Genomic DNA, 24,404 nt, shown 5'->3' with positions numbered 1-24,404 from the left:
ACTATCAGTCTCTCGCACACCTGCCCTTCCATTGCTAGTGTGCCATTCACTGTGCTTATTAAATCAATAGTCCTTGACTGATAAAAGTAATTGTGCCAACTCTCTTTAACCGATATTTGCATCACAGCTAACCATAGATTTCTGCCAAGAATCAGTCTGCTTGCACACAACTGGCTCTCAGCATGTACACACTTCAGGGCAAGACTTTCCGCAGGGGGTAACTATGCTATGTGTTCTGGCAGCAGGCTTACTTGAGGTTACTGAATAGTGACATGGGAGAGAAGCAACTTTTGATGTGGCTGTAATTTTAGAATCGTGGGGCCGGCAGACTAACACTACTATTGGGCCCTTGGGCAAGGTTCTTAACCCCCAATTGATCTTGGGCCACCGAATCAAAGGCTGACCCTGTACTCTCCCATATATATGTGTGTGTATAAGAGCCAGATGGGATATGTGAGAAGAAGCATTCCAGAGTATCTGTACTCATGCTTGTACAAACAGAAGATAATGCATCATCCATCCATCTTCTGAAACCGTTTAATCCCAACTGGGGTCACAGGGGTGACCAGAGCCTATCCCAAGAACAATAGGCACAGGCGGGAACCGACCCTGGGCAGTTGCCAACACAGCACAGGGTGCACACACTCACTCAACTACAGCGCCAATTTAGACTCACCAATCAACATATTCTGCACGCTTTTGGACCGTGGGAGGAAACCAGAGCCCCCGGCAAAAACCCACACGAACACGGGGAGAGCTTGCAAACTCCACACAGAAAGAACCCAGGACCTTGCTAACCACTGTGTCACCATGCTATATAATGCATCATTTAGTTTTTCATTTCTAAAAAGATGCCTCCAAGTTGACTGTAGGTGGCAACATGAACAGGCAGATTCTGGGTGCTGTTTGCAGGACTTAAATTCCCAATGAAGAACTTAAAAAAACACATTCATCCACCTATAGAAAGACCTACTGGTCCATATGAAAGTAAATTGCCCTATTTCCACTGACATCTCATGAAACATTGTTAATGTACCCCAATTAAATGCCTGCAATCAACCTAAGATCCTATATCCATAGCTGTCCTCTTGATTATACTGCAAGCATAAATCATCAAAATCATTGACAGCTGGGAACCCACAATCATTCTCACAAAAAAATTCTGTAAACTAAAAATGTAACCATATTTTAACCTCTACATTACTTTGAAATACACAAAATTGCATCATTATGCTTTGCCAGTAGAGGATGTGTTTTATAGCTAAACTTTTATACAGATCCTCAATGGATGGAACATTGCATTGCTAAATTACAGACATTACATTCATTAAGAAAAACATGATCATGACATTTGCATGTGTATTGAAGTAGTAAAAATCTCTGCAGCCGCCATAATGATATTAAAGTTTAAAAACAAAACTTATACAACACACATTTTTTTAATAGCGAATGATGATGATGATAATGATGATTGTGATTATTGTTGTTGTTATTCCATAACCATCACACGCAAAAAATTTACAACCTTCACATCTGCCAGGAGCCATCTGTCATGCTCCTATATGGCCAGCAGAGGTCACTGCTGGCCCTTCCATTCTCATCTGTTTTTGTGTCTATTGGAATCACTTGCCTCTTTTTTGCCCTTTGTTAATCCCGGTATATTAGTGATTGCCTGTCATTTATGCCCCAGTGCGGTCATTGACATCATTCTTCCTATTGTCTGTCCCCTACCCTGTGCTACTGTTCCCGTTTTGACCCCTTGTTTCCCTGCTCCAGTTTGTTTCATGTAATAAAGCCCCTTTTAGTTCGCTCCCACAAGTTGTTCCTTTTCTCGTGTCATGTCATTGCCCTCATTAGTGTGAGTGTAACAATATAACCTACTTTGAACCTGAATCTTAAATGCATCTTTTCTTTTTTTCACTGTTTACTTCTGCGTAGATTTTTTGGAGGCATTGAAAATCACATCACATCTGCCAAGATAATTTTCCTAGTGCACTGCCTTCGGAAGGTTAGGGTTAGTATGGGCGACAGTTGCCGTCCGGAATTTATTTGTCAGACACTAGTCAGTTCTCTGAAGAAGTGTCTGATAAGAAGTTGTGGAGACAAGGAAGCAGCAAGGTCAGTACATGGAATAGATTAGTCTAAATCAGAGGTTTCATTCCGGTCCTCGGGTATTCACAGCTGGTCCATGTTTTTGCTCCCTCTGAGCTTCCTTATATCCTCTAGGTCAGGGGTGACCAATCTTATCCGCAAAGGGCCGGTGTGTATGCAGGTTTTTGGGATAACCTGTAGGTCAGCTGTTCAAACCCAGGTGTGAGGACTCTTTAGCCAATCAGTCCTCTAATTAGTAATCTAATTATGGAGTTGCAGCGAAAACCCGCATACACACCGGCCCTTTGCGGATAAGATTGCCCTCCCCTGACCTAGACATTGTGCTTGCATGAAGTAAGATGGTGTAGGGAACAACTAAAACAACCATCACAATGGGGATTCATTTGTGTGGTTTACAGTACTTTTTCAAAAAAATGTATTGAATTACTGTAAACTTATGGTTGGACATTTCTTTGAAATTCCACCTGTAGTAAGTCGGTGATCACATCTGACAACCACTACAACCTTTGATGTGAGAGAAATTTGTTTGTGTGGTTTACAGTAATTTTCCAAAAACGTATTGAATTACTGTACACTTGTCATTGGATATTGATGTGAAATTCCACCTGTAGTAAGTCAATGATCACTTCTGGAAGCTACTACAACCTTTGAAGTGGGAGAAATTCATTTGTGTGGTTTAAAGTAATTTTCCAAAAAAATGTATTGAATTACTGTAAACTCATGGTTGGATATTTCTGTAAAATTACACTTGTAGTAAGTGAGTCATCACCTCTGGCAACTACTATAACCTTTGAAGTGTAACAAATTGGTTTAGTATGAATGTGAAATTATTGCAACTTCTCAGATTTTTGTGTTAGAAAATCAGCAGAAATGCTCCAGTAGCAATGCTTGCTTCCCCTGTTCATACCGAATGCACTTTGTAGACGGTCCCTAGCAAAAAGCTGCGTTTCCAATGCTGGCTCATCCGTTTCGTGGAAAATGCCGCATCACTACAATAAAGAATGAACATATCAATCACTATACAATGTTGTAGTACAATCCGTATTTTCTCCTGAAACATAAAGTGTTACTTTAGTGATATTTGGTGGCATTGTTTCTAACATATAGGGGAGGGAAATCTGAATATCAAACGAATTTCGAATATAAAATCAACTTCACCACGCTCGTCGACAACCGTTCCTCTTCCGCACCTTAAGAGGACCTAGTACCCCTTCCAGAGGATCTACCTGGCCGGGGCACCCCACACCCAGCGACTCACACAGCCAAACTCCCCTCTCCGGGGACAGCCAGTGCGTGTGGCTGCTGGAGACTTGCGGCGGTGCGGCCCCCTTCTGGCCCTGGCACTTCTGTCTACCCCACTTAGAGGGACTGTGATGTTGTGCAACAGGCAGGTCCCGCCGCAGGGCCTCCTGCTCGCAGGACCGGAGGGCCCTGCACAGCTGCTCCTGCTCCTGCTCCAGGTGGGGATGGCCTCTCGCAGGCGTGTCAAGCGGACCTCCTCCTCGCGCCGCTCGCTAATTTCCTTCATGTGTTGGGCCTCCACCTACAGCAGCTCGCGGCGTTTCTGGGCCAGCTGGGATTCTAAGCCGCGACACGCCTCATCCTGGCTGAGCAGCACCCTTTTGCGGCCATGCAACACCGCCTCAGCCAAGCGCTTCTGGTGGTCGCAGTCCTTCTCCCAGCTGGCCAACTCACCGCGCAGTGGCTCCACCTCTTGCCGCTCCTGCTCCACGGACTCCCGCAGCCGCTCCCCGTTTTGATGGCTCGTCAAGCTCGCATCGCTCTTTAGCGAGCTGGGCCTCCCAGCTGCGGCGCACATCTTCCCACTCCAACAGAGCAGCCTCTGCAGCCTGAGTTGCGCCGTGGCTTTTCGTCACTGACGAGCAGGGAGCCCTTGACGGCCGGTGAGCGGCTGGAATCTGCTGTGGTGCCTCGCCCTCCTTGGTTGCTGACTTCTTTCCTGCAGAGGTTCTGGTGGGCAGGCAGGAGCGGCTTCAGGGAGCGCTGTGCAGGTCCCGTGTGTCCTGGACGGAACGGAGGATGCCTTCCTTTCCCCGGTGTCCCCTGCTCGTCTGCCGGAGGCTCTGGTGCGAGCTTCCGGACAGTAACGTGCCCGGTGCCCTCCTCTCCTGCAGCACCAGCAGACGATTGTATAATATATATAATATGATGTTTTCAGGATATTCTCTTTGTGCACTGTGTACCTTTTTTGCACTACATTTACTTTGGTTTTGGCACATTGTCTGCTTGGTACTAAATGTAGATTTGCCTGTACTATGTTGTGCTGCGTATGTTATACCTGCCGTATTCACCAGAATTTCCTGCTGCGATGAATAAAGTCCGTCATAACCTATAACACAAACATATTGCTGCCCTCTTTTGGACTTTTTGCAAACATGCCAAAACGTTTTTGTGTGGAAAACATAGCACATAGAAAGGATCCCACATCCAGGTGACTTGATTACTCCTATTCCTGCCTTTAGTGAATGAGCTAAGCCAGAGTGAGGAAGGCTCAGGAATGGCTCAGTTATTGTCTAAATGTGCTGCTTGTGTTTATTTATGGCAGCATATGTGTGGGAAAATGTAGCATAGGGCTCAAAAGCACCAAAATGGACACTTTCTGGTCTTATAAATAAATGTTCAACACAAAACACTTGTGGAACATCTTTCATAATTTATTTGGGTGTAGATGATCAAGTTCCAGATGTGCTCTGATCTACAGTTTCTGCAAATCAATCTGCACAAAAACTTGAACATTGAAGCTTAAAGGCCATTTTAGACATATTAAGAAATAACAAAAAAATTGAGAAAAAAATGAGGGCTGGTGATCAGAACGTCACGTTCAAATCCTGTGTAGTAATCATTATCAGTAATACAACTGAAATACGCTAGAAGAACTTATAAGACCATGCTGCAAGCAGAATTAACACATTTATTCTTGGCTGAGTTTTTAGTGAGAATGACATTTCCTGATGAGAAAAAGATGATGAGCCATCTGCAATAATACAATGAAAACTGCACGCAAAACAATGAAGAATTTAGTGCTCATCCACTGAGCATTTGAACTGGATCTTTCACACTCACACTGTTAGTAAGTGTATACTGATATCATTTTGAATTTTTTTTCTATTGTCAAACTTCTTTTTTAAGTGTATGAAGGCATTGTGCTACTGCTCTATGTTTTATTTAATATCACTAAGATTTTTTGTAAAATAAATTTGGTTCAAAGGATTACAAATGTGGGTCGTGACATGATTGTAACTGGATTGTGACACGAGACTTAATATGAGTCTTGAGGCTAAACCACTTGAGAACCAGTGATTTGGCTGATCTGTGCATCATGTTTGGCTGAAATTCTGAATATAGAGAAAATCTTCATCATCACAGTTCAGTTGTCCATAGCGACTATAGAAATGCATGCACATACCTGAAACAATGTACAGCACATATACTGTAGATACAAAGTGGAAAATGTTTTACACAAGCTGTTATTTAAATGAACTATAAATTCAGGTTTTTAGGATACTTAAGGTTGTCATCATACATACTAAGCACAACTCGAAACATTATTTCTGCATTATTAAACTCGATTATTAAAATATGTTATAGATTTGAATAACTAAGTAATAGAAATTTACACACCCCAAGGACTTTTTGAAGTGTGCCACCATCGACTGATAATGTGAAGAATAATGTGACTAATGTGTTTTGATTAATAGAATAATGTGTTTTGGGTTGGCAGATGAGGCCATCGTGCATCTTTCCTTTGACACTGGTTACTTTCTTAGTGTGACACTGGGGTTTTCACCAGCGTCTCTTATGTTGTCTTAATAGGTCCACGTTTGTCAGTCAGACATATCTAATGACTGCCGGCTGCTGCAGCCTGTGACGGACCATTCAGGGCCATTTGACTGGAAACACGGCAAGTCAGTCAGTGGCTTTGAGATGTACTGGAGTGGAGGAAACGGAGCATTTTGTGTTTCTCATATAAAAATTTTTTTTCTAGGTGCCATTTCTTGAATGAGACACTCATTTCAAAATGGACCAAAGACTTTGTAACTGCACAACAATCACTGCTACTCAATATAGCACCTAAATGGACTTTCTCCATCTGCTTTCAGTAACTGCCAATAACATTAAAGTTAATGCAGTGACTCTTTACAGTTTTTACAGAAATCTACCAAATGATACAGATCTGGTCCAAATGGATCTATCAAAGTGATTGAAGTCTGACCCCTGCCCTCCCCCCATCCATTTAATTGAGTTGCATGTCTTTGTTTGGTGGGAAATGCATTATTTTCTGACAGCTCCCAGGTTCTTCGTTTATGATGCCGAGGTCACTATCCCATTTGTTCCAGTTGATTTCTTCCACACTAAAATGACAAAATGAAATATGTCATATTCCACATACTGCCCCGCACTTTCACTGGTGTGAAAACAGATGCAAGGTCTATTGCTATCCATCTGGTGGAGTTTTAGCAGTGGAGACCTCAAAATACATGAATTACTGTGACTGTATGCTATACAAGTATAAAAATGAAACGGATTTTGTTTGTAAGAACATGACTGCCCATTTCTAGTTGTCTGTTAGTGAAGCTTCCTAGATTGTGGCTTCATTTTAATTGTCAAGTCTAAATGGCTGCATCCACGTTGGTGGTTCACCTGAAGCACCAACGCTTGTCTGTCTCAGGCTTCCTGCCCAGGTCTTTCTCCATCCCAGAACGCAGTCTTTTCCTCAGACAGGAGGGTAAAGTCCTCTCCAGGTCCAGGATGGTGATTGCTCTCTGCGGAGACAAGTCCATTATGTCCACTGGCCCACCACAACTTATGCCAGTTTTATGCTTACGGTCATCAGATCAGCATAGTAGTATATGAAGAGGATTAGTGAGTCATCTGTCATTGGGTTATGGTGCCTTTGCTTACCTGAAGCTTCCAGATGTTTAAGCTCTCTTCAGAGAGCTTCTCCACAGTCCTGTTCATCAGGGCAATGAGCATGTTGAGCAGCAGGATGTAGGTAAAAACAATGTAGGAGATGAGCAGCACGTAGAAAACCTCTTTGTACTTGTAGTTCTCGGTGAACTCCAAGTCACCCATTCCTATGGTAAATTTGAAGAGCTCCAGAGTGGTGAAAGAGAGGCTTTTAAAGGTGGGTTTCTTACAGTCAGCAGATCCATTTATTGAGGTAAAAAGGGACCTTGATGTGCTATTGCGGCGAGGTTTAGGTGGTGGGGGCTCATCCAGCAGCGTCACCACAGCTGATATAGATATAGTTATTATGTGTTATTAGTCAGCAACCAATCCTTATGTCCATTTTAAAAGTTAGACTTTAGGTAAAATGCCCTACAGAACACAGCTCTGTAAGTTGTGTGCTACAGTAATGAATACCACAGAAAATTTATAACTGGTATATAAGTTGCGAAAGCATTATGGAAGTATTACTTAGGGCTACTTGATACAAGGTTGTTGCTAGAGAACCAAGATAATAGATGAAGAAAGAGACAGATACCTGCTGAAAATCCAAAAAGGTAGACAATGTAGACAAACAGAAAGCGCAAAACGTCACTGAGGATCATCTGACGAGATGAGAGAGACGTAAAAGTGACTGATGAAATCAAAAGTGCTACAAAGATATGACTCTTCAATGAACCACTTAGGCCACTCTGAGATGTACCTTCTGCATGATGACTGTGTAGATCCCAATATGTCTGGAACCTCGGGAGAAGTAGAGCAGATTGATCCAGCTGAGGGCAAGACAGATCACCAGGAAGCCCAAGTATTCCTGCCTTTTACAGCAGTACAGGACTGCCGAGATGATGAAGAGGATGGCCTGTACGAAACTAGGAGCAGAGCACTTCATCTCTTAGAATCTTGATGAGAAAATACGGCAAGTTTATGGTACGTAATTCCAACTTTTGATTTGTTACATACTCCCAAACTCATCTCACTGATGATTCTGCCCAGCCCGTAGCAGCCAGACCATGATGCCAATGCAACTTGCTTAAAGCTCACAAATCTACTGACAACTCACAAAAGTATCTCGCTGTACCCATCCACCAGCAGAGTCTGCAGATTCGGGCGCTTTCTCTTCAGTTCTGATAACTTTACATGAGAAAGATCTATGTCATAAACACATTCAACATGTAAAAACTCATAGGCTTTGTATGTTTTGGAAATGAGCTGATTCAAAGGCAGCATGTCCCGGACTAAAACTGCAACTACCATGTTTTCATGTCTGTGTCTGTCTCCATATTGTCGCTGCATGCAGTGAGAGGGATGGGCAGGTTGTGTTCAGAGAAGGAGAGGGGCGGGGCAGGGTGGAGTTGTGCGAGAGGCAGACACGGAGAGGAGAAACAGGCGAATTGGCAGTGTTCTAACATTTCATCCTACCTACTGAAACGTCCTACCTTTGGGTACTGTGCATGCGCACAACAAAATCATGCCCCTTTTCTTGTGCTTGAAGAGCCGCCCATCGATCTATCCTACCTTGCATTGGAGTTACAGCTGAGTCTTGCATAATTAATCTTATTTGTGCATTTTTCAATGTTCATATATTTTTAATATTTCATTAAATATCACACTTCACCATCAGATCAAATTACCTGACATGAGTTTTGTAGGCTACATACCGTGTCATTATTGCTCTGATGACAGCACATCCCTATAAAGTATTTTACTCTATCCAAATTTGGCTACCCATGTATTTTATGATGGTAGGATGCCCTGATAGAGTATTTCAGTCTGTCGAAATGTACTACCTGTAGTTCTAACACTAGTAATACAATCTGTGTTTTTTTTTTTATTAGTTATTTATTTATTAGACCGTCTGCTTTCAGTTTCAACCTGTATAAATGATGGTAGCATTTTTTAGTCGGGTAGCACTGTTCAATAGATATATCTGTTGAAACGGGCTACAGAAGAACAACTAGACAGAGTAGGACAAATCCACAGAGCATGTGCATTACAAGTATAATTTTAAAGCAACATAAACTTTATTGATATAGGATGAGACAATATCATTTATATCTCGTATGAAAATATACTGATATATCTTAAAAACTCGATATATCGCCCAGCCCTAATACTGAGCATGTGGGGTGTATGCGGGGATGTGTAGAGGGCACCCAGGTGGAAGCCTTATGGCATAAAACCACTAATACAAATGTCCACACATATCCTGCTTATCCACAAACTAGTTTATCAGCTCATTTCCAATTCAGACTCAGCCATACATTTTACAGGGATTTTTGCATGTTATTTCATGGAAATTGAAAAATATGCCTGACGTACCCCTTTAAAAAAGAAATAAAGAGCTCCAATGCAACAGGTCACTTGGCCAGTGAGGTAGACATAATCCATATCAGTATTTTCCTTGGAAAATGATGACTGCTGCAATACACATATTGTTACAATTTTTGGTAGCATATCATTTAGCCTTTTTGAGGATGTTGCGTGCCTTAAGATGCTTTTAAGCTTATAGGGGAAATTATTTTAAATGTCATGTAAGAAACAGATATTGGTCTGTGGATGTTCTGCTCTGGACACTTATTGAGCAGCCCAGGAGCAATCTGGGTAAAGCCTTCTGCCATTCAGACAGAATGAGACTAATGATAAATAAATGTTAGAAGAGCCTATCAATTCAGTACGAGAAGAATCACTCAACACCTTACCAGCTTCATCCTCGTGTTATAAGCAACTGTGGTGAAGACCCCTAAGTAAACAAGGTAGATGAGGAATTTGAAGAGAAATAGCCATCGAGCGAACTTTTCCCATTTGTCATTAAGCAACCTGCAGAGAGGCTCCAGCTGAAGCATCTCCAGGCGATTCTGAAACCATAAGATCATGTGAGATGAATGACTGAAGATATGCTGAAGGTCAATCACTTCGTGAAGAAAATTATGGATAAGCTATGGATAAGAGAAGGGACCAATTATCTTGTCACATCTGTGGGTCCTTCTGCAAGGCCCTTAACCCCCAGCTCCCTGGGAGCCACAACAAGTGGCTGCCCTTCGTGGCCAGCTTGCTCTCACCTACAGAGAGCAAGTTGGGGGAGGCGTAAAGAGAATTTCTCCATGTGGAGCAATAAACTATCAATTATTATTATTATTATTATTATCACTGTGCATAATAAAAAGACATTTTTCACCCACATACTGGAATCAAACTTCCGTAGACAATGATATCCAGGACAGAGTTGGCCTCGAAGGAGTCCAATGAGGTCAAATCATAGAGGGATGACTGGACTGGACCATATGCCCATTCTACGAACTTGCGGGATAGGTGGACACTGTGCTTATCATCAAACCTGCGGCGTATCATGTGCTGAAACAGCTGAAAACAAAGGTGAAGAACCTGAGAAGATAAGGCCACAGATTCCTTCTTTCTCTAGTTCTTTGAGATGGATGGATGGATGGATGGATGGATGGGTGGATGGGTGGGTGGGTGGACAGACAGCTTTGGCCATCCTCACTGGTTATGCAGTCAAGAAGAATGGATTGTTTAGATATTGAAAGTTATGTTGTGCAGACATGAAGAGACACACTCGAGGACAAAAATAAACAGAAATAGAAAAAACACTTACCTTGATTTTGCCTGTTTTGGCCACCAGTTTGAGTGGCGTCAACTTTTGATGGTTCTCAGTGTCCTCTAGCTTGGTCTCTGGGTGAAGCATTGCTGATATAGTGAGGATATGATCATACATCCTTACGATAAACTCAGTGTTCTCTTTGTCTGCGACCAGGACCAGAGCATGTAGCACTGTGTTGCCCTGGGAATCCGTCTTCATGATGTCCACCTTCTGGTATGGATTATCGATGAGAAAATCAGCAATGGCCGGCTGATTGGTACAGGCCGCCAATGATAGTGGCAGCTCACCTGTGTGGCAGACAGTTAATGAATAATGTTTAGGCAAAACCCCCACATTGTCAGAAAAAAAGTACCAGTTTGTACCTTGTCACTGGGGTTATACCATCAAGGGCCAGTTGTACTCTACCTGTAGGAAGATGTACCATTTAATCAAATTTAAGGTACCGGATTCAAATATAAGGCTTGGGACTCTGAGGAACATCTCCAGGGTACAAACATCATTAATGTACTAATGGTACAAAAATGTTCTTCATAGTCAATGTTTGTTCAAAGGTACAAGTACCTAAAGCCAAGGGTACCATTGGCAGACCCTCAAAGGTACAGCCCCACTGACAAGCAAAGGTACTAACTGGTACTCTTTTTTCTGACAGTACAGATGCTCTCATTGTATGTGAAACTCAACAAATCTTATGGATATTTTATACCTCTGATCATCCCTCATCATGGTGCCCCACATACCAAAGTAGAAATTGGGTCCATCATGTGCCTGGAAGAATTTCCCACAGGCTTTGGCATGAACATCAGCTCCTTTTTGCACCAGCAGCTTGGTGAAGAACTCACTCCTTCTCTCTATGGCAACATGAAGTGCAGTTTGCCCTGTAACAGCCGAAGACACGAACAGGCAGGTCTACCGAGGGAAATCCAGTGAAATGTACATTGTGCAATCATGCAATCATACAATTACGACGGGTTTAATGAAATACTAAAGAAGTCATGTTTCAAGCAAAGCTCACCTTTGTAGTAGGTGTCTGTGTATGCTGCATTGACAAATTCATTCAAGTCTCCCATTTTCTCCGCAATGTCAAGAAGAAACTCTATGGTGTCATTTTTGCCATTTTTTAGATTTAGGAGCCCTTTAATAAGGGCATTTTTGCCATGTGACTCATCTAAAGCAAGGAGAATAATCAGAAGCACTGGTAAACAAATGTTTCCAAAGAGTATCGTTTGCAGTTCTTCGCTGCTGTCAAAATTTACACACCTATATTGAATCAAGACATATATTAAATCATTTTAAATTCCAAGAAATAAGGAGAAATGATGCCATATAAATTATGCCATTCACTGCCAAAGGAATAGCTGACTCAATGAACAGCAATGCAAGGACCCAGTCCATGTGGGATGACCTTGTTTGTAATATTTTACAGGGAAGACATTTCCAGCAGTGGTATTTTGCACCACTCAAACCATTCATTTAGCAGTACAGCACCCTACACTAAATATTAAATAAACATGTTCCTTATTTAGGAGATGCTAAAGCAGCATGTTCTGCTAACCAGCTATCTAGCTATGATCTTCTGACTCTACTTGCAAGTGGTTTGTTTAAATTTTAAAACATCAGGGCAGCCCCAGAAACAAAAAAACAAAAAAAAAACACCACTGGGAATTCCATGTCCTGTCAGCTTAATTCGGCAGCTGCTGGTCCATTGCAGAACAATGGCCGCTGAAGAGGGCAGAGCTGGAAGCTTGCTTACATTCAGAATTCGTCAGGTGTTTCATTGTGTGCTGCAAGTACTCATGCAGCCCTCGCAGCTTGCTGATGTCCCTGCTTGACACTGCTGCAAATAGGCTGTTGATGCCAAATCTCTGTGCATTTTCCTGATCTCTTATTTCTTCACATCCCCTTATTTTCCTGTAAATAATAGAAAATATCAATTCTGTGGTTTAAAACATCATTGGCAATTAAAATTAGTGAGTAAAACCTAGAAAGGCAAAATTGAAGAGCAATTTTCCAACATTCACTCAGTTCCTGGGATACATTTTCAAAAACATTTATGTCGACTGTATGAGTTTTGGAAATTTTAATGAAATTTCTCGCTTGGGTTAAATGAGAACTGAGTGAGTTTTGGTTCCCAATACTGTGACTTATGATGGGGAAGCCTGAGATCTGGTCATTGGCAGTCTCACACAAAAATGACCTGAGTAAATTTTGGAAATTTGCCCTTCAAGTGTTAACAGGAGTGAGGTGTTCAGGCATAATATAAAAATGCAAGGAGCACACCTGTCAAAGTTCAAATTGAACCGAATTTTGGGTGTGACCACTTCCTCCAGGTAACCTGTATCCATGGGGATCTTCTCCACTCTGCCGCCCTTGAAGGGCCAGCCTTTTGTTTTCACTTTGCACTGTGACCTCTCCTCAGCACTTCGGTCATCCGTCTCCAGGGAAAAGGGCTTCATTTCTAGGATGTTTGTCTGATCCATCCCTCCTCCTCCCTGTGACACTCTGGGGAGGCACAGTCGAAGTATATCACAGACTCCTTGCAACTTGAGTTAGAGACCAGCGTGAATGATTAACAAACGATTCCCATTGACAGATAACACAGAGTGATTATTACTGTTAGCAAAAACAATAGCAAAAACAAAACAATCAGTGAAACTATTTGTACAAAATAACACCAAGATGAATGCTTTTGTGGAGGACAAGTAGATGACCCCTCCACGACTGGGGTTCGAATCCTGGTTCTGCTCTGTGTGAGTGGATTCTGCATGTTCGCTCCCTGGCCTGTGGGTTTCTCCGAGAGCCCATATATGCTGTGAGGCTAATTGATCCCTAAATTGCCCATTAGTGTGTGTAAGTGCCCTGCAACAGACTGGCATGTTATTCATGTGTGTGTGGATCATTAGGTTAAGATGCTGTGCCTGTGATTAGAAGGTTACCAGTGGAGTAAATTCAGCCCTGGGCCCCTAAGCAAGGCCCTTAATTCCGAATTGCTTGAGGGACTGGCTGACTCTGCTTTCTCAGTTGTATGTTGATTAAAAGCTTCGGCAACATAAATGTAATATAAATTCCCTGAGCTACCTGGATAAACTCCAGGGTCTCCCGAAACTTTCACCAAGATAAACAGTTAAAAGATGGCCGAAGCCATCAATACCCCTTCAGGTTATTTAGCTTATTACATTATGTAATTATCTGAGCTGGTGTTAAAATTAAATAAATGCATGGAATGGCTGGGGTGCCCCTGAGGAGAGGTTTGGGAACCAAAGCAGTGTTCTTTGAGCCATCCAACAAGGTATCAGTAACTTTTTGAAGAACAGAATTTCTTGTTTTTTATTGTTTTATTTTTTATTTGCATATATTCAAATGTTACATTCTGTTTTACTTTCAGATCACATGTACACTTTCTAACAAATAAGTTTTCATTGACTGCCTAAAATTTTTGCTCAGTGCTGTCTAACTCCCTGAATTTGTTGAGTCCTACTCACCCACTTTGGCTTCATATATCACTGGCAATCCTGCCAGCAACAAAAACCCTAAGGTTTGTCTGCCAAAGGGAAAGGCCTGACCACATGGGTGTATACAGTTTAGGGTGTGCCATTTTGCCTGAGACCTGTCTGTTTTCCTTAAATTTGTCCTTTTGTCATGATGATGCTGCCATCTGATTCACATGCTCAGTCTTGTGATGTTCTTTTTGCACCAAAGCAATCTGAACAGGGCTTATTAATCTACCAACAGCAGCAGTGGTTTATCAGCAGACCTTTAAATACAAATGGGTTCTGTTTCAGTCAAAACAGGAAAACATAAGCAGTATCTTGATCATTAGATTAAAAAAGAAAACGTGAAAGCAACTAGCAAATGTTTTCTCAATATCTCAAAAAGAAACACTTTTTTTTTTAGAAAAGGAGAAATGGTGAATAAGACAAGGGCAACATCTGCGGCTAGTGGCTATTACTTCACATTTATGCAACCCCAGAAAGGAGAAACCTCATTACTGCTCTTACATTTCCCATAAGCTACTCTGCAGCAGCATTTCCCTTGGTTAGCTCATGTAACACATTTTCCATTTTAGTATCATGCCCTAACACATTTAGTAATTTAGTAAAATTTTATGACAAATTTTTGATATCCTTTATCAACACAAAGACAGAGAATGAGAAACCTAATTTGGTTTAAGATTAAGTAAATGTCAGTGCAATACTGATGGCGATGCAGACTGCTAATGGTATTAAATTTTTTAAGCTGTGCATAGCATTCACCCACGTGGCATTTTACTTTCATCAATTATTCATGTATGTTATGATGTAACAGGATCTTCTAATGCATGCTTGTGTGGCTAAGGTTCAGCTAACCTACAAAAAAGCTAATTTCCCAGATTTAATTATGACTTAGGAGAGAGAGACTGCATAACAATGTAGTCTAAGATCTGACACAAGATGCCACATTTCATCATCATTAAACTCAATGTGTTTAGTCATTGCATAGTTCTCAGTATTTGTTAAATCTCTGTCAAATGTTGCAGGACAGGACTGTACAGTGACCGTGAACACAACTGCTGCTAATTTTTTATAATGAGACATTATGTCGATATTGTCATGTGATATTGATTGAGACTACTTTGATTCATAGTGGGATCGTATTACTTACACCAACTATACAATTTTATAAGACAAATAATTTTTAGAAAAAAATATGTAAATAAATTTTCATATATAAAGACAGCTAAACATCACTAACCAGCTTCAGAATCTGACTTGATTTGAAGCTTAGTAAAATGTAATTCTAAGACTGATATTATAATCAATGGTCCTGCACCTTGCTAGCTGAGACAGTACGCATCACGCACTTGAGTGCATTTCTTAGATTAAAAAAGCAGATGTACTTACATTATAATGAGGCAGTATTTTGTTTCTCTGTACCCCAATTCCTGTTGCTCCTAATGATCCATTTTTTGCTGTGCACAGATCAAGTCTGGCATTAAAATCCAAAACAAGCTAAATGGATCACCTTGGGCTGATAGTCGAGACTTGTGGAGAACTCCTACCCTGTGATGGAAGCTGGTGTGTTTACAGAGCACACAAGAATCCTGCCTGAGGTTTCATGGGATGAGCAGGATGACGTAGAGGTAGAGAGGAAGCGGCTCTATCTTCCCTGGGGAGTCTGACCATGCATTACTGCACATTAATGGCACTCCACAATACAGTGGAGTCTCAGGAACAAACACCATACATCTTCCATGTGCGCAGTGCATATTACACCATAACCAGTGACACTGACTGGAAAAAAATCTTTCTCAAACAAATATATCATGAGTGTCTTGTTATCTTTAACTCGATGAATGCACTAATGCAGGGATAGATCCCTTAAGGGGGTAATGGCCTTTCATATTCCAACATTATCCGAGTTGCTAGACTAAAGACTGCATTCAACACAAAATCAGAAGCACCCAAAGCTGTTCAATGCTCATGCGATTTAAATACTTCCAAAGAGAAGCCCCCAGCATGATTAAAAATCACTGGTATTGTGAAAACAGCCCTCCTTACCTCGGGCTCTTTTCCATGAGAACGGCGCTTTTGGTAATCATGAGATTTTGGTAATCATGAGTTTTTGCAGTTTTGCTTCCCCTTCACTAAGAGTCCACCGAGATTTCTGCAGAAGGAGGTGCATCATTCACTTCCCAAAATTCAGAGGAGCCACAGAGGCCAGAACATGAGCTGGGACAGGGATGGACCTTTGTGTGCTACCATCCTTCTTGGTAGAGTCCCGGCCACACTCCCATCCTACAGTACTTTGTAGGGACCCAGCAACACTCTCTGCATGCATTCTTTTGTCTTTCAAATTACTTTGTGATCACGTTCCCTATTCCTCATCAGACAACATGATGCATTCCATGCCCATTTTCTCAAAAGCTTTCCCCCAATGAAGAGAAAATGGAAATTAATTTGGATCTGACTCAATACTGAAATTAAACTTTACTTCCCGTTTGTACAAATCCTAGGTACATTGGAATGCCTCTTATCGTACATCCCATTTTGCTCTCCACTGAGACACACACACACACACACACACACACACAGATGAGAGTGAAGCTTGGGGTCAGTCATCTTTCCATTGCCCCTAGTGCGTTTTGGGGATTAAGGACTTTGCCCAATGGCCTAATAGCAATTTGACTGGTCTGCAGTACATGGGATTCGAAACAACAACCTTACAATTACATTTATTCATCCACCACTTTCATTCAAAGGGTCACAACTGTTTTTTATGCGTGCACTTTGGGTTTACCGACACAAAGGCCTAACCCACTATAATTATTATTTCTGTTTCACTAATACATGCAGATCAAACAAGGGTAATGCGTGATAAGCCATGTATTACAGTTTTGAATCAGATTAGAGAATTCAGTTCTGCGGTATAATCAAGTTTATTTGACCTCTTCATCAATATTTTACAATCGACTAAAGTTTACATGGAGTAAACCCACACAGGAATGTTGACACACAATTCCGGGTAGTGCTGAGGCTGCAGCATGTGGCAATCCGATCACGTGAATAAATTTGATTTCAAGCAGCACAATTTCATGGGGGAGCTGTGATTACTCCATGTTAAGCAGTATGCATCACATCATATCACATTAGGACACCATAATGTCAGGGAGATTAACAACAGCAAGGCCCCAAGCACACATGGCAGACAAAACATGAGCCACACTTAGCATCATTTTCACAAGGAAAAAGGAGTATGTGCAATTATCACCAGCAGGACTTTAGATAACGGGCGAAACATTTGTCCAGACAGCTTTTCAGTACTACAACCACAGTAGTACGCCTAAAATCCGTATACATTCAGCATATCCTTATGTTTAATAAATTTGTGGGACTTTAAACTGTAAAAAGTACCTCCACAACACTGATGTCTTTTTTGCCTTGTTTATTTATTTATTTGTCATTGTTGACACACCACAGCACAACAACGAAATGTGTCCTCTGCATTTAACCCATATGTGACTTTCGTGACAAAGCAGAGGGCAGCTAATTCAGCACCCGGGGAGCAGTGCTTGGGGACGGTACCTTGCTCAGGGTACCTCAGTGGTGTCTTCCTGGTCGGGGATTTGAACCTGCAATCTTCTGATTACGAGTGCGGTTCCCTAACCATTAAGCCACCACTGCCACCACAATATATACACAATATTTCCGCTTTCAAAAGATATTTGGCTACTGAGCTGTCACCTCAGTGCTTATGACTTCCATGACATACCAAAACAGTAGTATGTGGAGCTCCACTAACCAAATTTAATAAATATGAGGATACCCTGAATTTATAGAGATTGCTAAGTTTTGGGTGTCACAAAACATTAATATTTTCTATTAATCTGCTTACTAAATTGTGGGTGTATGTAAATGTATAGTACAGAAAATCTGCCGTTTGAACTAATCCTCCTGTCATGTAAAATCCTGTTGATTATCACACATGCACAATATAATCGTGAGTATATTGCGATGTGATATCTTGCAGCCAACCGCATATTTTACTAATTTTATTTAAAGGATTCATTAAGCCCTGTATTATCCTGTAATGCTACATAGTCTTGAAATTTAAATAGTGTACAGATTACCTGTAAACGAACCATCATCTTGGGCAATTTCACCAGAATTACCACCCAGATGTCATTTCTGAAAGCATATTACTGATCAACCCTTGATAGTAGGCTCATCAGACAGTGACCATTCCAGAACATGTGCATTATTTTGGTCTGAATGGTCAATCACATTCTGTCACTCAAAATCATGGCGACGCCAACAGCGGAGTCTGCATCTTCACTGTACTGTACAGGAAATGGGAAAGCCCTCTCTGCCTCCTGTCTGAGCACCTCGTTACGGATGAGAGCACTGCCACTACCCACAATCCTCTTCACCCCCGACTCCAGCAGAAGCTGGGGGGGCAGCATTGCGACTATGTTCTCCACAATCCCCTGGCACAGTGCCCGGGTCAGGTGACCCAGAGAGACGTTGGAGGCCGAGATGTTGGACACCAGGCCTAAGCAGCTGGTATCGTGCCTTTCGCCCAGAATGGTTGGCCTCACCTTCAGGTCACTGCTGTTCTGGTTTAAACCGGCTTCAATCATTTGTGAGTAAATAGAAGAGCTGCTTATTTCCACTCCTAGGCATAAAACAAAAAATTAAAACATCATTCAAACCAAAAGCCACCATGTTACACTGTGTTCCAAAGATATGTCTAATCAAGCTGTCCATATATGAAATGAGGACTGTTAACCGGTAACAGGTCACTATTACTTCATATACATTATACATTACTCCTCACTGCTCATCATACATCATCATACCGTAAATTGTTTTATGTAAATATAGAAAGTACAGTTACAGATATCAGTGGTTTTCATTTCTATTACACACATTGTTTTTATTTTATTTGTATTGTTATTTTAATCTTATTTTCTTTGTATATTATTCTTCCTTGTATCACATATTTCCTATAGAGCACACAGCAGGACAGGGAAAAGCATCTTTTGTCACATGCATGTTGGTGCATGTGACAAAAAACCACTTGCATTATGGTTTACAGGAGCTGCATCTACCCTGACAGGCTACCAATTTCACATTCCCTCACCAAGTTCCTTCATCCATGCCGTTAGCATATCCACAAAGGTAGCCACTGCATTTCCTCCATTGAGGGACGCTGCTACCACCAGGAAAACACCATCGAAATAAGGGAAGTAGGAGACCAGAGAGCTGGGATCGGGAACATGCGGGGGCCGGAATTCTGCTGGCATAGCGAAGCTTAGCTGGGCCGAAGTGCTAATATTCAGAACTGGGGGGGGGGGGCGGGAGAGAGAGAGAGGCATAAGTAAGGTTTCAACAACGATCAAGAAAGGGTCAGCGAGGGGTCCGCAGCTTTTGGAACCTTCACCTGCATCTGTCCTGTCCACCATGCAGGAGTAAACGGCACATTGGAAATCTCCCAGGGCCGCCCCGACGGGGGTTCCTACAGGGATCCCGTGCCATTTGGAGCAGGTAAATCCTGCACGGGATCCAGGGGCCACAGGCTCTGGCAGTAGCTCCATGGGGAAGCCAGCGCTGCTCAGACTAGACCACATGCACACACACACTTTTTATTGCCTGTGTCTTAATGTTCATGTCTTAAAATGCCATGTGCATATTATAGTTACATGTCTCTCTTTCTCTCTGTATGTGTGTGTGTGCCCTTTGAAATATGAATTTCATGTATTACTTTCTCATTTGCAGTATGTACAACAAGAATATTTCTCCTCAGTGCATGACTCCATGCATCATATACCTGATGTTCGCAATAAAAAAATATTTTTCCTTTGGCACACACACATACACACATACAGACACACACACACACCTAGCTTCAGCATGCTACTCTGAATGCAACAAAAGAACCGTGCACAACATGCAAATGGTAAGAAAAATTAGGGCAATCCTTGTGAAAACAGTTAAATTCCTCAAGGCGCTTCGACACACAGGTCTACACGTCAAGCAGCCAAGGTCAAACACTCTTACAAGAAATGACATGTTCAAGTTACATGTCCAAGTTCCACTGGTTAGTGCTGGTGTTGAAGTATCCCCAGCTAGCAGCGTTTTGGGTGGACATCAAGCATCTGTCCAAGCCACACAGCATAGTTACCACGTAATCATGGATGGTCCCTGCTGAGGTAAATTCAGCCAAAAACTCCAGCCTGCAATGCAAAGATAGAAGCGACAGAAATATCAGAATTAAAATAGCCCAAATCCTTAATACAAAAATGCATATATTTCACAGGCATTAAAATGGCAAAAATACCTATTTTAAACCACTGTAAGATAAACAACCCATATAATAATATTGCCTATTGTAACATATTTGCTTGTGTGTAAACATAGGTGTTCCAAACCTGTTTTGGAGATACCAGAAGATGGTAGCGCACCCAAAGCCTGTGGCCACACTAAGGTGTGAGTCTGGCTTTGGAAGTGAGGACAGGAAGTCGCTGCTACACCGACCATCCTGCCAAGTAATCAGCTGACTCACATCTTTGGTCCTGAACATGTGACCATCATCTCCTTGGTCCCAACAGCAAGCTGATAGCCATGGAGGCAACAGCAGGAGACAGGTTTGCACTGCTGACACATACCAATTTCCCTCTCTATAGGGCACAGTTTAGCTAAAAATGCTATAGTTAATGACAACATATTACCCACAGAGAGATGCTAGATGGCTACGATGAAATGTCCCACTCATACTGAATGGTCATTCTTAAGTTATTACATTTTAAAAGTTGGAAACGATATTAGTTTTATTTACCATGAAATCACAAATAAATGGACTTCAATGTTAGTTATAAGTCGTTGCACCATTTTAGTTTGAGGGGGACATTTAATCATGTTACAACAGAAGCAAAAAGGACATCTTAAGCCATTTCTCAGTGAAGGGCCAACACTAAGGACAATGATAATCCTGACATTCTTCAATTCCTTTTTTCTTTTTATAATTTTATCTTACAAGGTAGAGTGTGGTGAGTGAGTAACGAAAACCATGAAACATTATAAAATTCATTAACCTAATTGCTTATATTGACTGATGCCATAATGATGTCATTTCCTGGAGGCTCCTGTCTTAAGGGAATGGACTGTTATTATTTAATGGGACATTACAGTAGAAGAACAAGGTGGAAGGTGATCCTGAGGACAAAGAAACATGAAATCCAGGGACCTATTACTGATCTGATATATTTAAAGGTTTCTACCTGTTTTTGTCTTCCAAAACATCACCCCATGCATTTGTCCAGACACCCCAACTCTGGTGACATTTCGGAGTTTGTCTCTGGGCAATGAAGTCATGCACTGATTTAGAGTATCTATGATTTTCCCAGGATCCTGTTCCATGACCTGCGAGTACAGTTGACAAAACATTATTTTTTTCCTTTCTAAAACAATCCCCAGTAAATGATCTTTCAGTTCTACAAATGAAGTCAATTGTTACAAATGAATATCAAACCATGTATTAACGATAAATAATATTTATCATTTCAGCCCCTTAAACATAAAACGTTTATTAATGGCATACTTTTCCGTCACGGTTGCTGGTGTCAGCGGTTGTGGGCAGGCTGCAAGCGTCTGTCACTTTCCTTAAGTGACTATCGAGCAGCACCACCTTGACTGAAGTTGTCCCCATGTCTATACCGAGGATATACTTAGTAGGTGTAGGAGACGATGCCATGATGTTCTAGCACTCACAGATTATATAGCACAAAATGCAATTATGGCAAACGGCTTTCTGCATTTAACGATAAATCTACACCGGTTATACGGGAAATTACAACAATTTACAGGTTAACGGAAGAGAAGAAGCAACTAAATTGCACAGCAAAATACCTCTTACTTATCACTTATGTATAGATTATGTACAGCTGAACATTTCATATATTTTTTTATCATGACCAGCTGCTCGGAGTGACCAGGATTACAACCTAGATAGCTGACTAATCATTTCGTTATCAGCTCGATGAACAATGCTTTACCAGCCCGTCTGCATGTATTATAATTATGTTTCGTGTTCTTGATCACTAGCTTTATTAAAACTATAATCGTCCCTGTGTCCCGTATCCCTTTTCATAGTTAATTCGCTTTTTTGTAAATATCTATTTTGCCCTTCCGAGTTACCGTATTTTAAGGGTCAAAGGTTACAATTATGCGCATTCCGTAAATTACTATCTATACTAATATTAATGGATTTTAAAACTAATTATTAAATATATTGTACATATCTGGAATGTCAAAGTTTAAAATGATATATGTTTTATGAAAGGTATCTGATTTTTTTTGTTCCCATGATGCACCGCAAAAAGAGCAACGTCTGAATCCGTGTGACGGGGGTTGCAGTTTTAACGTGGTCGAGCTGTGGGTTTTTTTTTTAATCATCTGGCGGTGAGCAGACTGTGTGTCACTTGGACGCTTTCGACGACCCAAAGGATACTGACTCCTTCATGCGAACAATGTGGGTGTGATTGATTGCGAAAAATAAAAGAGCTTCTTGTAGTCATTTGGCCTATTCAGACGGTAAGGCGTTAGCCGTCCAGCTAACACGTACCTCAGCATCATCCTTTTATGCAGATCACGTGTTTATTTACGCTTTGGGGTGGTTTACGTTTTGTAGTCAGTGTTTTATTAATGTTTCGCTTTCTCGTTTAGAGCGGTCCCCAGACATTATAGTGGAAGACATGACGGGGCTGGCAGCCAAAAGAGAGGGCCCGCAGTTCATCAGCGAGGTGGCCGTGCGAGGTAACGCAGCGGTGCTGGACTACTGCAGGACGTCAGTGTCCGCCCTGTCCGGAGCCACCGCCGGGATTCTGGGCCTCACTGGCCTCTATGGCTTCGTCTTCTACTTTCTCGCCTCGTTTCTGCTCTCCCTGCTGCTCATACTGAAGGCCGGTCGCCGGTGGAATAAGTGCTTCAAGTCCCGAAGGCTGCTGTTCACGGGGGGCTTGGTCGGGGGTCTCTTCACCTACGTGTTGTTCTGGACCTTTTTGTACGGCATGGTGCATGTATACTGACCGAGTCATGATGTACCATAGCCCCCACGTTAAAACTGCAGGACTCCGCTTCAGTGTACCACTTGTAGGGTGTTAGTGCATCAGATGTTTTACTAGTCACAGGTAGCCTCCAACAGAACACTTCCAGCGTTTTTCATTTTGTTTTTCTGAACTTTTACCCATATATTTAAAACTATCCATAGCGATAATTAACGACAAATCCCCATGCCAGTGATTATATGATCCCTAACTCGACAGTTTTCATGGTTTTTACCGTGGGGTATACACATAACATGTTAGTGAATTAAAGGGTCTTAATACTGCTGAGGTGGCCTGCAACATAAGTTCTTGTTAATAAGGGATGTCAGTAATAATTTGTAGATTTTACAATTGTCTACACACTGCACGGTTGAAATGCTAAAATAGTCAGAGATAAAGTTCCTTGCTGAAATATCAGTATCTCAAAATAGTTTTTTTCTGTTTTGTGTAAAGGTGTGTGCTGTTTGTCTGACAGATTTAATGATGAAATGTAATTTTTCCTGATTAAAATATATGTGTAATATTTCCTTTTAATTCTACATCTTCCTACTAAGAGAAATGTTAAACAGGAGCTAAAGGTATTAATACAAGCAATGGTGGAGTTACTTGGATATGTAATATTGGTGAATTTGCAACACACAATGCTTTCATTTTGTTTTCTTTTAGTAGCAACAAAAACACAACACACTTTATCAAATGCTGTTTCAGTTAGGATTCATTCCCACCTGATATTTAATAATATTAAGAAATACTTTATTGATCCTTGTGGGGAAATTCTCTTTACACCTCCCCCAACTTACTCTCTGTAGGTGAGAGCAAGCTGGCTGCGAAGGGCAGCCACCCATAGCAGCAACCAGGGAGCTGGGGGTTAAGGGCCTTGCTCAAGGGCCGCAGATGTGCCGAGGCCATTTCAAATGGTTTATATGGCTGGGTGGAAGTGCAAGCAAGGGAATCTCCATCCATCTTCTGTATCTGCTTGTCCTAGGGAGGGTTGTGGGGGGTCTGGAGCTTATCCCGGAAGCTACAGGTGCAAGGTAGTGAATAATCTAGGATGGGGCACCAAACCATCACAGGACCCACTTATACCTGCACACCTACGGATAATTTGGTAACTCCAATTCACTTGAGCAT

General features: G+C 41.6%; 3 protein-coding genes across 10 annotated transcripts; 1 reads left to right on the top strand and 2 right to left on the bottom strand.

Moving 5' to 3' along the window:
• Positions 1-5,024: 5,024 nt before the first annotated feature.
• Positions 5,025-16,323, bottom strand: trpv1 (transient receptor potential cation channel, subfamily V, member 1). 7 transcript variants are annotated; one of them, XM_023833170.2, is made up of 17 exons: positions 16,231-16,323; positions 15,732-15,847; positions 15,574-15,641; positions 12,974-13,195; positions 12,447-12,604; positions 11,709-11,861; positions 11,434-11,571; positions 10,691-10,983; positions 10,264-10,440; positions 9,780-9,935; positions 9,400-9,498; positions 8,141-8,211; positions 7,784-7,949; positions 7,619-7,685; positions 7,036-7,367; positions 6,775-6,896; positions 5,025-6,485 (listed from the first exon to the last, which is right to left on the bottom strand). In XM_023833170.2, the coding sequence occupies exons 4-17, from the start codon at positions 13,171-13,173 to the stop codon at positions 6,368-6,370; spliced, it is 2,250 nt and encodes a 749-aa protein (XP_023688938.2). In that variant the 5' UTR covers positions 13,174-13,195; positions 15,574-15,641; positions 15,732-15,847; positions 16,231-16,323; the 3' UTR covers positions 5,025-6,367. The 7 variants fall into 7 exon arrangements, with proteins under 7 accessions (XP_023688938.2, XP_023688939.2, XP_023688936.2 ...); XM_023833171.2 differs by having other exon boundaries at positions 15,732-15,838; positions 16,231-16,284; XM_023833168.2 differs by having other exon boundaries at positions 15,574-15,847.
• Positions 16,324-17,089: 766 nt separating this feature from the next.
• On the bottom strand, positions 17,090-22,357 carry shpk (sedoheptulokinase). The gene is made up of 7 exons (XM_023833099.2): positions 21,770-22,357; positions 21,450-21,591; positions 20,601-20,784; positions 20,253-20,405; positions 19,613-19,788; positions 19,313-19,513; positions 17,090-18,844 (listed from the first exon to the last, which is right to left on the bottom strand). Exons 1-7 carry the CDS (start codon positions 21,920-21,922, stop codon positions 18,450-18,452), a joined length of 1,404 nt encoding a protein of 467 aa, XP_023688867.1. The 5' UTR covers positions 21,923-22,357; the 3' UTR covers positions 17,090-18,449.
• Positions 22,358-22,538: 181 nt separating this feature from the next.
• Positions 22,539-23,796, top strand: emc6 (ER membrane protein complex subunit 6). Of its 2 annotated transcripts, none has more exons than XM_023833108.2 (2): positions 22,539-22,699; positions 22,894-23,796. In XM_023833108.2, the coding sequence occupies exon 2, from the start codon at positions 22,923-22,925 to the stop codon at positions 23,253-23,255; it is 333 nt and encodes a 110-aa protein (XP_023688876.1). In that variant the 5' UTR covers positions 22,539-22,699; positions 22,894-22,922; the 3' UTR covers positions 23,256-23,796. The 2 variants fall into 2 exon arrangements, with proteins under 2 accessions (XP_023688876.1, XP_023688875.1); XM_023833107.2 differs by having other exon boundaries at positions 22,541-22,761.
• The last annotated feature ends 608 nt before the right edge of the window (positions 23,797-24,404 follow it).

Source organism: Paramormyrops kingsleyae, chromosome 6 (assembly GCF_048594095.1).
Source record: "Paramormyrops kingsleyae isolate MSU_618 chromosome 6, PKINGS_0.4, whole genome shotgun sequence".
Classification (NCBI taxonomy): Eukaryota; Metazoa; Chordata; class Actinopteri; order Osteoglossiformes; family Mormyridae; genus Paramormyrops; species Paramormyrops kingsleyae.
The sequence above is the reverse complement of the archived record's forward strand: the minus strand, read 5'-3'. Positions and strand labels throughout refer to the sequence as shown.

What these genes read in the sequence shown, in the direction of transcription:
- shpk (XM_023833099.2), bottom strand. Translation starts at nt 21,922, where the DNA reads ATGGCATCGTCTCCTACACCTACTAAGTATATCCTCGGTATAGACATG. An exon ending in CCAGCAACCGTGACGGAAAA is followed by an intron (nt 21,592 to 21,769) that starts GTATGCCATTAA and finishes CTGTACTCGCAG; the next exon opens with GTCATGGAACAGGATCCTGG. An exon ending in TTCTGGTATCTCCAAAACAG is followed by an intron (nt 20,406 to 20,600) that starts GTTTGGAACACC and finishes TTTGCATTGCAG; the next exon opens with GCTGGAGTTTTTGGCTGAAT.
- trpv1 (XM_023833164.2), bottom strand. Translation starts at nt 16,271, where the DNA reads ATGATTACCAAAAGCGCCGTTCTCATGGAAAAGAGCCCGAG. An exon ending in ACACCTGACGAATTCTGAAT is followed by an intron (nt 11,862 to 12,446) that starts GTAAGCAAGCTT and finishes TCCTTGCTTTAG; the next exon opens with ATGAGTCACATGGCAAAAAT. An exon ending in CACAGACACCTACTACAAAG is followed by an intron (nt 11,572 to 11,708) that starts GTGAGCTTTGCT and finishes CGGCTGTTACAG; the next exon opens with GGCAAACTGCACTTCATGTT.
- emc6 (XM_023833108.2), top strand. Translation starts at nt 22,923, where the DNA reads ATGACGGGGCTGGCAGCCAAAAGAGAGGGCCCGCAGTTCATCAGCGAG.